This window comes from Rhinatrema bivittatum, chromosome 5, assembly GCF_901001135.1.
Source record: "Rhinatrema bivittatum chromosome 5, aRhiBiv1.1, whole genome shotgun sequence".
Classification (NCBI taxonomy): Eukaryota; Metazoa; Chordata; class Amphibia; order Gymnophiona; family Rhinatrematidae; genus Rhinatrema; species Rhinatrema bivittatum.
The window spans coordinates 340306885-340322134 of record NC_042619.1 but is presented as its reverse complement, the minus strand read 5'-3'; the positions used below and the strand labels follow the sequence as shown (position 1 = coordinate 340322134).

Sequence of the window (15250 nt, the reverse complement as noted above, 5' to 3'; positions counted from 1 at the left end):
TCTCTGGATCTTCAAGACACGTACGCTCACATTCCAATATTCCCTCCTCATCGCAAGTACCCTGTGATTCCTAGTAGGAAATCAACATTTTCAGTACAGGGTCCTACCATTCGGCCTTGCCTCAGCACCCGAGTGTTCACAAAGTGCCTGGCGGTGGCATTGGCCCACCTACACAAACAGGGCGTGCATGTGTTTCCTACCTGGACAATTGGCTCATCAGAAGTCAAACAAGACAAGGAGCTTTCAACTCTCTCAAGCTCACAATAACTCTACTCCATTCCTTGGGATTCCTCATCAACTACCAGAAATCCCACTTCACTCCATCTCACCTGTTACAATTCATCGGAGCAGAATTAAACACCGTAACAGCAAAAGCTTTCCTTCCAAAAGATCGTGCACAGACACTTGCCTCGTTAGCAAACTTTCTAAGTGCACAGACACAGGTGACAGCTCATCACTGCCTTACACTTCTGGGTCACATGGCCTCCACAGTTCACGTCACTCCTATGGCCAGATTAGCCATGAGACTCACTCAATGGACACTCAAAAGACAATGGATACAAGCCATTCAACCACTGTCTTATCCAGTTCAAGTAACTCAGAAACTGCGATCCTCGCTCCTATGGTGGACAACCATGGACAACTTGCTAAAAGGCCTACCTTTCCAACAACTAATTACACAAATGACGTTAACTACAGATGCATCCACCTTAGGCTGGGGAGCACACATTGGTCATCTGCAGACCCAAGGTACTTGGACAAAGCTCGAAGCTACATTTCAGATAAACTTCCTAGAGCTCCGAGCTATACATTATGCGCTACATGCGTTCAAGGACTGCCTTTTCCACAAGACTGTTCTGATACAAACAGACAACACAGTAGCCATGTGGTACATCAACAAACAAGGAGGTATGGGCTCGTATCTCCTTTGTCAAGAGGCAGCACAGATTTGCTACTGGGCCCTAGCACACTCGATGCTTCTATGGACTATTTATCTAGCAGGAATTCACAATGTAGTGGCGGATCGCCTCAGTCGTCAATTCCAACCTCACAAGTGGTCTCTGGATCCAGAAGTGGCGACCAAGATCTTTCAATGTTGGGGTCAACCAACAATAGACCTCTTTGCATCACAACTGAATTACAAAGTGGACAATTATTGCTCCCTGTTCAAGCAGAGAAACCACTTACCCAGGGACGCCTTTGCTCGCCACTGGGACTCAGGCCTTCTATACGCATATCCTCCTATACCGCTAATAACCAAAACTCTAGTGAAGCTACGACAGGACAAGGGATCCATGATACTCATAGCCCCATATTGGCCTTGACAAGTATGGTTTCCCACACCTCAAGACCTCTCAATCAGAGACCCAATTCGCCTGGTCACAGCACCCACTCTCATAACTCAGGATCAGGGCAGGTTGTGCCATCCCAACCTTCAATCCCTATCCCTCACAGCATGGATGTTGAATGCTTGATCTTACAACCTCTCAATCTTTCAACTAATGTCTCTCAAGTGCTTGTAGCTTCATGTAAACCTTCCACACGAAAGACCTATTGCGCTAAATGGAAACAGTTTACCACATGGTGCACACAAAACAGTGTTGACCCTTTTTCCTGCACTACATCATCTTTATTAGACTACCTTTGGCACCTCTCAGACTCTGGTCTCCAGACTTCATCTGTAAGAGTGTATTTAAGTGCAATCTCAGCTTATCACAATACAGTCGGAGATGCACCAATATCAGTGCAACCCCTCGTTAGTAGGTTCATGAGAGGTTTAATCCAACTTAAACCTCCACATCGACCACCAGTTACACAATGGGATCTTAATGTCGTCTTAACAAGGCTCATGCGTTCACCTTTTGAACCCATGAATTCCTGTGAGGTTAAATTTATCACATGGAAGGCTATTTTCGTAATAGCCATCACATCAGCAAGAAGGGTTAGTGAGTTACAAGCACTGGTCACATACTCACCCTACACAAAATTCCTACATGATAGAGTGGTACTCTGTACGCACTCAAATTCCTTCCTAAAGTGGTCACTGAATTCCATTTGAATCAATCCATCATTTTGTCTACTTTCTTCCCAAAACCACACTCTCATCAAGGAGAGAGGGCTTTACACACCTTAGACCTTAATCGTGCACTTGCTTATTACTTAGATCGCACTGCAGTTCATAGGAAATCCAACCAGCTCTTTGTTTTGTTTGATCCAAACAAACCTGGAAAGGCAGTAGGCAAGCAGACTTTATCCAATTGGCTTGCAGATTGCATACAGTTTTGCTATGAGAAAGCAGGCCTGCCTCTCCAAGGGCAAGTAAAGGCGCATTCACTAAGAGCAATGTCAACCTCAGTAGAACACTATCGTTCAGTGCCAATAGCTAACATATGTAGAGCAGCAACATATGGAGTTCTCTTCACACCTTTGCAGCTCATTACTGTTTAGACAAAGAAGGACGACAAGATTCAGCCTATGGACAATCTATCTTAAAGACTTGTTTCCAGTTTGATGTGATATCATTGATGAATGTCGGTATATAAAAATTTTAAATAAATAAATAAATAAATAAACAAACTCCTTCCACATCCAACGTTTCGTGATTTCAGGCTGCCTCATTTTTCCCAATACACCATTTGTTGTGCCTGTTGCATAAGTTGTAAGCTGTTGGACCAATACAAAGATGACTCAGCCTGTAGCTTCCTAATCACCCATATGTGAGGACTAGCATCCTGCTTGTCCTGGGATAAAGCAAAATTGCTTACCTTGTAATAGGTGTTATCCCAGGACAGCAGGATGTAGTCCTCACGAAACCCACCCGCCACCCCGCGGAGTTGGGTCCGATATGTTTTATTATTTTATTTTTGGCTAACGCTAATTGCTACAAAACAGACTAAAGGGAGACCCCTATGGCTGAGAATATCATAGCATGCTGAGAATATCATAGCATGCTCAGTGGGCACACAGTGCCAGTCAAACGTTTCTAGAAACTTTGACAGAAGTTTTTCCGTATAGGGCTCCATTACTGATGTCACCCATATGTGAGGACTACATCCTGCTATCCTGGGATAACACCTATTACAAGGTAAGCAATTTTGCTTTCTCATAGCCCTGTACTGGCCTCGACAGGTATGGTTCCCTGTACTTCTCGATCTCTTGATCAGAGAACCAATTTGCCTGGGCGCAGAGCCCATCCTCATAACTCAGAACCAAGGCATCTACGCCATCCGAACCTACAATCCCTTGCCTTGATGACTTGGAGGTTGAAAGCTTGATCCTACAACCGCTCAATATTTCCACTCAAGTCTCACAGGTTCTCGTAGCTTCACGAAAGCCTTCCACACGTATATCTTACCATTCCAAGTGGACCAGATTTACCAAGTGGTGCACTCAACACGGTATTGACCCTTTCTCCTGCCCCTTTCTATTAGACTATCTATGCCAACTTTCAGACTCTGGTCTCCAGACATCTTCGGTGAAGGTACACCTGAGTGCCATCTCAGCGTACCACAAGGGAATTGGAGATACCCCGGTAACAGCACAAACCCTTGTGAGTAGATTTATGAGGGGCCTACTACAACTCAAGCCCCCTCTGCGGCCACCAGTCACTGAATGGGACCTTAATGTAGTACTATCAAAGCTCATGCACTCCCTGTTTGAGCCTTTGCACTCCTGCAATGTTAAGTTTCTTACATGGAAAGTTCTCTTCCTAGTAGCCATTACATCCGCTAGAAGGGTTAGTGAGTTACAAGCACTTGTCACATACTCACCCTATACCAGGTACCTACATGTCAGAGCGGTCCTAATAAGAACATAAGAAAATGCCATACTGGGTCAGACCAAGGGTCCATCAAGCCCAGCATCCTGTTTCCAACAGTGACCAATCCAGGCCATAAGAACCTGGCAAGTACCCAAAAACTAAGTCTATTCCATGTTACCATTGCTAATGTCAATGGCTATTCTCTAAGTGAACTTAATAGCAGGTAATGGACTTCTCCACCAAGAACTTATCCAATCCTTTTTTAAACACAGCTATACTAACTGCACTGACCACATCCTCTGGTAACAAATTCCAGAGTTTAATTGTGCGTTGAGTAAAAAAGAACTTTCTCCGATTAGTTTTAAATGTGCCCCATGCTAACTTCATGGAGTGCCCCCTAGTCTTTCTACTATCTGAAAGAGTAAATAACCGATTCACATCTACCCGTTCTAGACCTCTCATGATTTTAAACACCTCTATCATATCCCCCCTCAGTCGTCTCTTCTCCAAGCTGAAAAGTCCTAACCTCTTTAGTCTTTCCTCGTAGGGAAGTTGTTCCATTCCCCTTATCATTTTGGTAGCCCTTCTCTGTACCTTCTCCATCTCAATTGTATCTTTTTTGAGATGCGGCGACCAGAATTGTACACAGTATTCAAGGTGCGGTCCTACGTACTCACCCTAAATTCCTTCCCAAGGTGGTTACTGACTTCCACTTGAATCAGTTGATAGTCTTGCCCACATATTTCCCAAGACCTCACTCTCACCAGGGTGAGAGAGTTTTACACACCTTGGACTGTGAACGTGCACTTGCATTTTACCTGGACCGCCCTGCAGTCATTAGGAAATCCACCCAACTCTTTGTTTCTTTTGACAAAAACAAACCAGGAGTTGCAGTGGGCAAAAAAACTCTCTCCAACTGGCTAGCAGACTGTATCGAATTCTGCTATGAGAAAGCAGGCCTTCCTCTCCAGGGGCAAGTAAAAGCACACTCAGTAAGGGCTATGTCAACTTCAGTAGCACACTACCGCTCAGTACCTATTGTTGACATCTGCAAAGCTGCAACTTGGAGTTCTCTTCACACGTTTGCAGCTCACTACTGCTTAGATAAGGAAGGACGACAAGACTCTGCTTTTGGACAATCTGTTTTGAAAAACCTATTTCCAGTATAATACCCAACCCCTTCCACAACTGCCTGCTGTGATTCAGGCTGCCTCATCATACTCAATGGCACTCCAGTTGTTGTGCCATTTGCACAAGTTGTGTGCCATTGACCCGTTGAAAGATGAGTCAGCCTGTAGCTTGCTAATCTCCCACATGTGAGGACTATCATCCTGCTTGTCCTGGGATAAAGCAGAGTTGCTTACCTGTAACAGGTGTTATCCCAGGACAGCAGGATATAGTCCTCATGAAACCCACCCGCCACCCCGTGGAGTTGGGTCCGCTACCATTTTATTATTTTATTTTTTTCGCTCACACTTATTGCTACAAACGAAACTGAAGGGAGACCCCTGTGGCTTCAGGGATCATGGCATGCTCAGTAGGCTCAATGTGCCAGTCAAAAGTTTCTAGAAACTTTGACAGTTTTCCGTGATAGGGCTCCATAGATGATGTCACCCACATGTGAGGACTACATCCTGCTGTTCTGGGATAACACCTGTTACAGGTAAGCAGCTCTGCTTTCTTCAGTCGCAGGCGAGATCCAATGTCCTTGGGCATCAATGCTGTCATGCAGGAATGCCGGAGGATAAGCTGCTGTATGCTTTTCCCCTGTGGGCGATGTTGGGCAGAATGGTTTGGAGGGTTGAGAGACAGAGGGATGGTGCTTCTGGTGACACCAAATTGGCCCAGGAGACCATGGTATGCAAATCTGCAAAGGCTTCTGGTGGATTCTTTCCTCTGGTTTCTGGCACACAGGTCTCTGTTACAGCAGGGTCCTGTTCTTCATAAAGATCTGAATTGATTTTGTCTTACGGTATGACCCTTGAGAGGGCTCAGTTGCTGAAGCGTGGATTTTCTGCTGCGGTGATTGCCATCTTTGTTACAAGTGAGAAAGTTCTCCACTTTCTTAGCCTATGTTCGTTTGGCAAGTGTTTGAGGGTTGGTGTGGAGCTCGAGTTATGATTCTGCTCATTTTGGAATTTTTGCAAGATGAATTGATTAAAGGGTTGTCCCTTAATTCATTAAAGGTACAGGTGGTGGCTCTTTCCTGTTTCTGAGGTCAGGTGAATGGTGAGCCCTTGTCTGCTGATCCAGTTTGGTCCCCTTTCTTGAAAAGAATGAAGCATCTTTGTCCTCCCTTGCAGTTACCGCTGCCTTTGTGAAGTCTTAAATCTATTTTTGGATTTTTTTTTTTTGGCGGGCCCTATTTTTTGACCGATGTGTAACTTTTCTCTGATGTTACTGACCCTAAATATGGTGTTTCTGGTGGCAATTTGTTCTATGTGTCAGGTTTCTGAACTACAGGCCTCATTTTGCCAGGAGCCATTTCTACGAGTGACTCCAGGGGCGATACAGCTGCAATACTGTTCCTTTCTTTTTGCCAAAAGTGGTCTCAGATTTTCACTTGAATCTGAGCAGAACAAGAGATGCAAAGGAATATCGCCTGTTATGGCCTTTGGATGTCAAAGGGCATATCTTGTGGTATTTAGATTTTACTGTACCTCTCAGAAGGATGGACTGGCTGTTTATTCTCCATCATGGAAGTAATCAGGGTTAGCCAGCATCATGGGCTACAATATCCCATTGGATTAAGGAGGTAGTCTTGGCCGAATATCTGGATGCTGAGCAACCGTTGCCTAGTCAGGTTAGGGCTCATTCCACTAGGGCTCAGGTAGTATCATGGGAGGAAGTTAGATTGTTGTCTCCTGTCAACATTTGCCCAAATGTGACATGGTCCTCCTTACACACCTTTTCCAGTGTTTATTTCCTGGATTTCCAGGCCTGAGATGATGCAGCTTTTGCAAGTGTGGTTTTGACTAGACCGTAGGCAGCCTCCCGCCCTGTTCAGGAGTAGCTTTGATAGATCACACTGTTTTTTTTAATTCACCTGTCAGTATGCTAAGAAAGGAGAAATTACTATTTACCTGATAATTTCCTTTTCCTTAGTACAGACAGGGACTCCAACTTGGCTGCTGAATGGTTGTGCTATATTCTTGCTACGTTGCTGTGTGTTTCAGGGAATAATGGTATGTGACAATCCACTCCCTAGGTTAGTGTTCTTATACTCTTTGTCTCAGCTTAGTGCTGGATTGGTTATCTGTTTATAATCTGGTTTTACTAATTTGTTCTTTATTGGCTTTTGCAGAGAATACTGGCGGGCTGATGTCACTTCAGGGGTTTATATACTGTGATGTCAGCTTTGCTCCATTTCCATCTGCTGGTAGAGGTGCATAACCCCTGGTTTTGGATTAACTAGTCTGTACTAAGGAAAAGGAAATTACCAGGTAAATAGTAATTTCTCTTTAGTACCTTAGTAAGAAATACTTTAGCAACTAATTTTCTTTTATGCTAGTATGCTTATGGCTTATATCATACTGCAAGTCGTAGAAAAAGAGGGAAATATTACTTCACTTGAAAATCGTCGCTCCAATAACTATGTATAACATTTCTTAAATATCTTCGTTTTATTTTTATGTTTTTTATTTTTTATTTTTGAATTTTGAATTTTTATGAACTTTTTAATTATTATAACTTTGAAGACGATAACTACTTATATAATGATATGAGAGTGAACTGCATCAGCAAGCCAGTCGGCGTCAAACCAGAAGTTTTATGGTGAGCGCCCGGTCTTCTCAATCATTTGCAGTCACTTGTATAACTTCATTCCATCATTTATGTTGAACAAATAAAGTTTTAAACTGATGCACACACTTCTAAAGGACGGCAGTAAATGTCATTAAGAAGAATGTTGATGCTTATATCATACTGCATCAACACCCAGTTTTCAGTGAATTTAAGAAATTTGAACTAATTTATGATGCAAGTCAAATTATGTTTTGTAATGCAATGTTAATTTTTTTTTCTGTGTGTATCATAGGGGCAAAGGAGATTATTTCAGATTAGGCCATGGCACTGATGTTCATGTGAGAAAGCCCCAAGTAGTAGAAGGACTTAGGGGAAAGAAGATTATTCATGTGGCTGTAGGAGCACTTCACTGCCTTGCTGTCACAGAAACTGGACAGGTAAGAGCAGCTACTTCTATGAAATCCCATTTGTCTGACATGGAGCAGGGAGTGGGAGGTCTAATAAAGTATTTTTTGCACAGGAAATTCCTAGGAGATGGTCTCTTCTATAGCTGTGTACTCAACTTATAAAGTACATCAGATTGTAAGTAAACATTAGATCAGTGCCACTAGGCTCTCACATTTGTGTAGCCACAGGAGAAACCACTTAATTAGCTTCATGTCACATAATTATGGCTTCTGATTTTAGGTTTTAACTGATAAACCCCAATATACCAAAATGCAAAAAAAAAAAAAAAAAGAAATAGATATTTGCTAGATAAATCATAGAAAAACATCTTTCCACAGAAATGCATGCAAATTTTTATTGCAGAGAAGACTGTCCACTCTCTTAATCAAAATAACACTTGTAAAGTACACCTCTATTGTTGTTGGCGTGAACCCTTGGGCTGAGGTGGAGTTAGCGCTACTTGCATGGAGGAGCCCTGTAGGTGCCCACCATTGGCTTATAGAGCTGGCATATGCAGAGGCTCAACTGGAGCTTCACCAATACAAGTCACGGTCCCCTTAGGTTGTATTTCCTCTGCTTCATACTATGTATCTTCCTCCATGGAGATCTGTGGGAGTTGGCTGAAAGATTTCCTTGGCCAGGAGAATGAGATTGGTTTTAGCAGGGAGACTTGGACCGCATCATGTATCCTGAGCGATGGAGGCAGACGAAGCTTGTAAGTCACTGGTCCCAGTTGTCGTACTATGGGAAAAATGTCCAGTGAACTATGGGATGAAATTTAATAATGGCATTTGCAGGTGAAGGTTCTTGGTACTTAACCAAATCAGAGTTCCAGGGTAAAACGATGGTGCAGAGTGTTGTTTGGGTCTTATAATGTTTGGCTGCCTGATTCAGGAGGCTGTGTGTTTTCTTCCATAAATCAAGAAGTTATTGGCCTGTTTGGCCTCTGCTGGCTAAGTGTCTAGTGTAGGGTGAGGTTTGGAAGTACATGAATGGCATTCAAAAACAAGGTAAGAACATAAAATATGCCATACTGAGTCAGACCAAGGGTCCATCAAGCCCAGTATCCTGTTTCCAGCAGTGGCAAATCAAAGTCACAAGTACCTGGCAAGTTCCCAAATATAAATAAATCACAAGCTACTATTGCTTATTAATTAATAGCAGTTTATGGACCTTTCCTCTAGGAACTTTCCTCTAGGAACTTTTTAAACCCAGTTACACTAACTTCTATAATCGTATCCTCTGGCAATGAATTCTAGAGCTTAAATATGCGCTGAGTGAAAGAGAATTTCTTTGATTTGTTTTAAATGAGCTACTTGCCAGCTTCATGATTTTCTAGAATGGAGAAGAGCCTGAAGAGGCATTGATATGGTGGTTGTGAGAGAATTCAGTTCAAAGGAGCAAGGGGGCCCAATTATCTTGTCTTGAGTTGACATATGCTTGAAGAAATGCCTTGAGTTCTTGGTTCATCCGCTCAGTCTGCCCATTGCTTTGAGGGTAGTAGGGAAAAGTAAAGTCCAAGGCAATTCCAAATTTGTGGCATAAGGCCTTCCAATAGTGACCAGAGAACTGGATCTCATGGTCAAAGAGAATATGGCTGGGTAGGCCATGCAAGCGGAAGATGGTACTGTACAGACAACTTAGTCAGTTCAGTTACAGATTAAGTCTGGGTAAGGGAATGAACTGAGCCACCTTTGAGAATCTATCACCACCCTTATGGTGATGGTCCCGCTAGATAGAGGAAGGTTGCAGACAAAGTTTGTGGCCATGGGTCCAGGGTTCCATGTGGGTCGGCAGTGGTTATAACAACCCCTATGGTCATGCATGGCACACATGGGGCAAGACCCCCACATAACACCGCGACCTGCTCAACACCGCGACCGTAGACCTGCGCGACCGGCGCCGGAGCCCCACCGGGGGAAGGTCAGGTCAGTACTCGGCCTCCCCACCCGGGGGACCCCGACGCCAGCCGCACGCTCCGAGGCCTAATCCGCCCAAAGAAACGCGGCGAAAAAAAGACAAAAAAACCGCGAACCGCACCAAGTCCCGCCCAAAACCAGAAGCCAGCCAACCAGCTACAGCCCGGCTGGGCTTTAAAACAAGGCTGCAGGCGCCATTTCGCTCCTGCTCAACACCGCGACCATAGACCTGCGCGACCGGCGCCGGAGCCCCACCGGGGGAAGGTCAGGTCAGTACTCGGCCTCCCCACCCGGGGGACCCCGACGCCAGCCGCACGCTCCGAGGCCTAATCCGCCCAAAGAAACGCGGCGAAAAAAAAGACAAAAAAACCGTGAACCGCGCCAAGTCCCGCCCAAAACCAGAAGCCAGCCAACCAGCTACAGCCCGGCTGGGCTTTAAAACAAGGCTGCAGGCGCCATTTCGCTCCTGCTCAACACCGCGACCGTAGACCTGCGCGACCGGCGCCGGAGCCCCACCGGGGGAAGGTCAGGTCAGTACTCGGCCTCCCCACCCGGGGGACCCCGACGCCAGCCGCACGCTCCGAGGCCTAATCCGCCCAAAGAAACGCGGCGAAAAAAAGACAAAAAAACCGCGAACCGCACCAAGTCCCGCCCAAAACCAGAAGCCAGCCAACCAGCTACAGCCCGGCTGGGCTTTAAAACAAGGCTGCAGGCGCCATTTCGCTCCTGCTCAACACCGTGACCGTAGACCTGCGCGACCGGCGCCGGAGCCCCACCGGGGGAAGGTCAGGTCAGTACTCGGCCTCCCCACCCGGGGGACCCCGACGCCAGCCGCACGCTCCGAGGCCTAATCCGCCCAAAGAAACGCGGCGAAAAAAAGACAAAAAAAACCGCGAACCGCGCCAAGTCCCGCCCAAAACCAGAAGCCAGCCAACCAGCTACAGCCCGGCTGGGCTTTTAAAACAAGGCTGCAGGCGCCATTTCGCTCCTGCTCAACACCGCGACCGTAGACCTGCGCGACCGGCGCCGGAGCCCCACCGGGGGAAGGTCAGGTCAGTACTCGGCCTCCCCACCCGGGGGACCCCGACGCCAGCCGCACGCTCCGAGGCCTAATCCGCCCAAAGAAACGCGGCGAAAAAAAGACAAAAAAACCGCGAACCGCGCCAAGTCCCGCCCAAAACCAGAAGCCAGCCAACCAGCTACAGCCCGGCTGGGCTTCAAATCTACACCCTGTTAGGCGTCGCACGCCTAAGGAGCACGACAAAGGGGCCTGCCCCTTTGTGTGCCCCTTCGTGTGAACCTGAGATATAACAAGAAACCACCGACACCAAACGGCTCTGCCACCCAACCCTCCACAACCGAATCACACAACGTCAGCTCCACCCAAGCATTCGTCCAGGGACTCCATTATCCAGGCTTCATTCACACATCTGCTTTTTCAACACTCCTCCAGACTGCCCAGCACCCAGCAATCATCCAGTCTCTCCAGCATACAACACCCAGCAATCATCCAGTCTCTCCAGCATACAACACCCAGCAATCATCCAGTCTCTCCAGCAATCATCCAGTCTCTCCAGCAATCATCCAGTCTCTCCAGCATACAGCACCCAGCAATCATCCAGTGTCTCCAGCATACAGCACCCAGCAATCATCCAGTGTCTCCAGCAATCATCCAGTCTCTCTAGCAATCATCCAGACTCTCCAGCTTACAGCATCCATCCAGTCTCTCTAGCATTCATCAAGTCTCCCCTATACCTATTGCAGTATCTCCAATACCGCAACATTTTCACAACCAACTAAGCCACAATAATGCACCTCTACACCATACCCAAAATTTGGCACAAACTCAGAAAGCATACAAAACCTACAATACATCACATTGCACGACAACAAAGGATTATACCAATAATGATATCTCCAATTACGCAATTCCTAGGACTCTCTCTGTTTACCTTAACCCTATTCAACGCACAGTCTCTTACCAAAAAAATGGACATCCTCAGTGACTATCTCATAGAAGTTAACCCAGATATCTGTGCTATCACAGAGACATGGCTAAAACACACAGATACTGTACTCACAAATCAGCTTCCCATGCAATCCTACGACCTATTCTCTGTCCCCAGGCCCAAAAAAAGAGGTGGAGGACTCCTCCTTGCAGCAAAAAAAAGGTCTAAGTATAACTTTACAACTTACGAACACCTCCACCAAAATAGAATTCTCCCTCTTTAAATCAGAACAAATCCAACTAGCATTAGTTTACGCCCCACCAGGAACCTTAGAATTGGATCCCTCACCGCTGATCGAACTTATAGCCAAACATATAAACACAGACAAACCTGCAATAATCCTCGGAGACTTTAATTTACATGTAGATGCTACTACACAATCCATCAACTGCCAAACAGTCCTCTCCTCACTCAACCATTTGGGCTTTACGCAAATCATCAACAGTCCTACCCACAAGGCAGGCCATACTTTGGACCTTATTTTCATTAACGAACCCTTTACCATTCACACCAACCCCACTTGTTCTCCAGTTCCCTGGTCTGACCACAGAGTCATCCGCACAACCCTTAAGATCAACAACCACCACCTCAAGTCGCTACCAAATCCACCATCCACTTCAGGAAACCATGCTCTCCAGACACACTCAGCGAAAAGATGTCCGAAGCACTAAACCAACTAGACCTTACAGACGCAATAACTGCAACCACCTCATGGATCACTATCAACAATAAAATCGCAGATCAAATCTGCCCAACTTCAACCAAAACCATACAACCCACATTAGACAATAGAAAACCCTGGTTTACCCCAGAACTTAAATCACTAAAGCAATCGCTAAGAAAAAATGAACAAAGCTGGAGAAAAAACCCAACCACTTCGACACATGCCATCTACAAATCCCTCCTCAACACTTACAGGAATACTATCCTTAGAACAAAGAGAGAATTCTACGCAAAAAAAATACACAACTTCATTTTCGACTCAAAGGCTCTTTTCTCATATGTCTCCTCTCTAACCAAACCATCTCCTCCCACCATCCCAGACCACCAAGCTCTCAACAAAGCAAACGAACTCGCCGACTACTTTAAGACAAAAATCACCAACCTTACACATTCAATCACAACCAACAGCTCCACCCAAACATACCACCTAACAGCCCTGCCGCAACAAAACACATGCCTGGACTCATTCGAGCTCACTTCTTCACTGGAGATAGAAAATACACTCAAGAAACTCAAACCATCCTCCCATCCATCAGACCCATTACCAACTAATCTCCTCATAGCCATACCAAACACCATCTCAAAACCAATGGCAGAAATTATTAACTCATCCCTTTCTCAAGGTCTAGTTCCCAACCAGTTAAAATTGGCAATCCTCAAACCACTACTAAAAAAACCAAACGCCTCTCCATCGGACCCAGCTAACTTTCGACCTATCGCTAACTTACCACTCATTGCCAAACTGATGGAGAAAATTGTCAACAAGCAACTGTCAGAATACCTGGAAGATCATAATATTCTATCCCCGGCTCAATATGGTTTCCGAAAACGCCTAAACACCGAATCTCTATTACTATCTCTCACGGACACCATCCTCATTAACCTGGAGAAAAAACAATCGTACCTGCTTGTTCTTCTTGATCTTTCTGCTGCGTTTGACACGGTAAAACACACGATACTTATAGACCAACTTGCCAATATAGGGATCAAAGGCACAGCTCTAAGATGGTTCCAGTCCTTCTTAAGCAACAGATTCTACAAAGTTAGAATAAACAACAAAGAATCGCATCCAGTCCTCACAGATCTAGGAGTCCCACAAGGTTCCTCACTTTCACCCACCCTCTTCAATATCTACCTCCTCCCTCTCTGCCACCTACTCTCAAACCTCAAGCTTACACACTACCTCTATGCAGACGACATACAAATCCTTCTCCCGATCTCAGAATCCCTTGAAAAAACCATCACATACTGGAACGAATGCCTACAGCTGATTAAAAACATCCTCTCAAACCTCAACCTAATATGAATGACAATAAAACCGAAATGCTCATTGTCTCCCAGGATCCCCTTACAATCTCATCAAACCTCTCTCATAACTCAAATAGCAAGTTCTCACCCGACGTCAGAGACCTTGGAGCCTGGCTAGACAACCATCTAAACCTAAAAAAGTTCGTAAACACTACCACTAAGGACTGCTTTTACAAACTGCAAGTCCTTAAAAAACTTAAACCCCTCCTCTACTTCTCGGACTTCAGGCTCGTACTGCAATCCATCATACTATCAAAGCTCGACTATTGCAACTCCCTTCTGCTAGGTCTACCCTTCAACACCATCAAACCATTACAGATGGTACAGAATTCCGCTGCTAGAATCCTCACAAGTTCTAACAAAAAAGACCATATCACCCCAATCCTTCATAACTTACATTGGCTTCCCATCAAATATAGGATACTCTATAAGATACTCACAATAGTACACAAAGCAATATACAATCTGGCTCCTATCATGCTAAGCACTCAACTTCAACCGCATACATCTTCCAGACCAATTAGAAGCGCATACAAAGGAACACTGCATGCCCCACAAGTAAAATCAGCATTGAGCAAACGAGCATTATCTTCAGCTGGACCCCACCAGTGGAACGCTCTCCCCCCAGATCTAAGACTAGAACCCAGTCATCAAGAGTTCAAAAAAAGACTGAAGACCTGGCTTTTCCAACAAGCCTTCCCAGATTCTCAATGATACTTAGACAAGAGGACTTCCTAAATAATAGTATCCCTAAATTATCGACATCTCACCAATTCCTACTATCAGGACTCCACAACTGCTCAATCAATTTTTGAATCCATAAGTTCACTATATTACTCTTATTGTATCTATATGGTAGATTTGACAGGTCATCTCTACTACGTTAAATAGTTAAATTGTATGTACATATTATATTATATTATATTTATTATTACTATGTTAAATTGACATCCGGTTTTATTGTTCCTTATGTTCTACAGTTCTATGTAAAGCCCCCATCCGCTGTTGGGCAGTTCATCGTTTTATGTAAACCGGAGTGATTTGTAATTCCCACAAGAACTTCGGTATATAAAAATTAAAAATAAATAAATAAATAAAATAAATAAATAAAATAATGTTGCACATCAGTTTTTAGCTGAGGCCACCAGTAGTGTCAAACTATGAGTTCCAAAGTCTCCAAGTTATGCCAGGATGACCATAGAGAGAGGAGTCATGTGTCCATTCCAGGACATTTTGATGCAGACGTTGGGATACAATGGTCTTGCCTGGGGGAACTTACAATGGGGGTTAATGCCACAATCTTGGTGGGATTAATGATAGATAATGGGAGTTCTTGTGTT

General features: G+C 44.8%; 1 protein-coding gene across 1 annotated transcript in view; it reads left to right on the top strand.

The window, feature by feature from the left end:
• Positions 1-15250, top strand: part of LOC115092958 (E3 ubiquitin-protein ligase HERC2-like) — a 2733734-nt gene that overhangs the window by 1575242 nt on the left and 1143242 nt on the right. Inside the window, 1 exon segment of the mRNA XM_029604466.1 lies at positions 7797-7941. Coding sequence (XP_029460326.1) covers positions 7797-7941 — 145 coding nt within the window.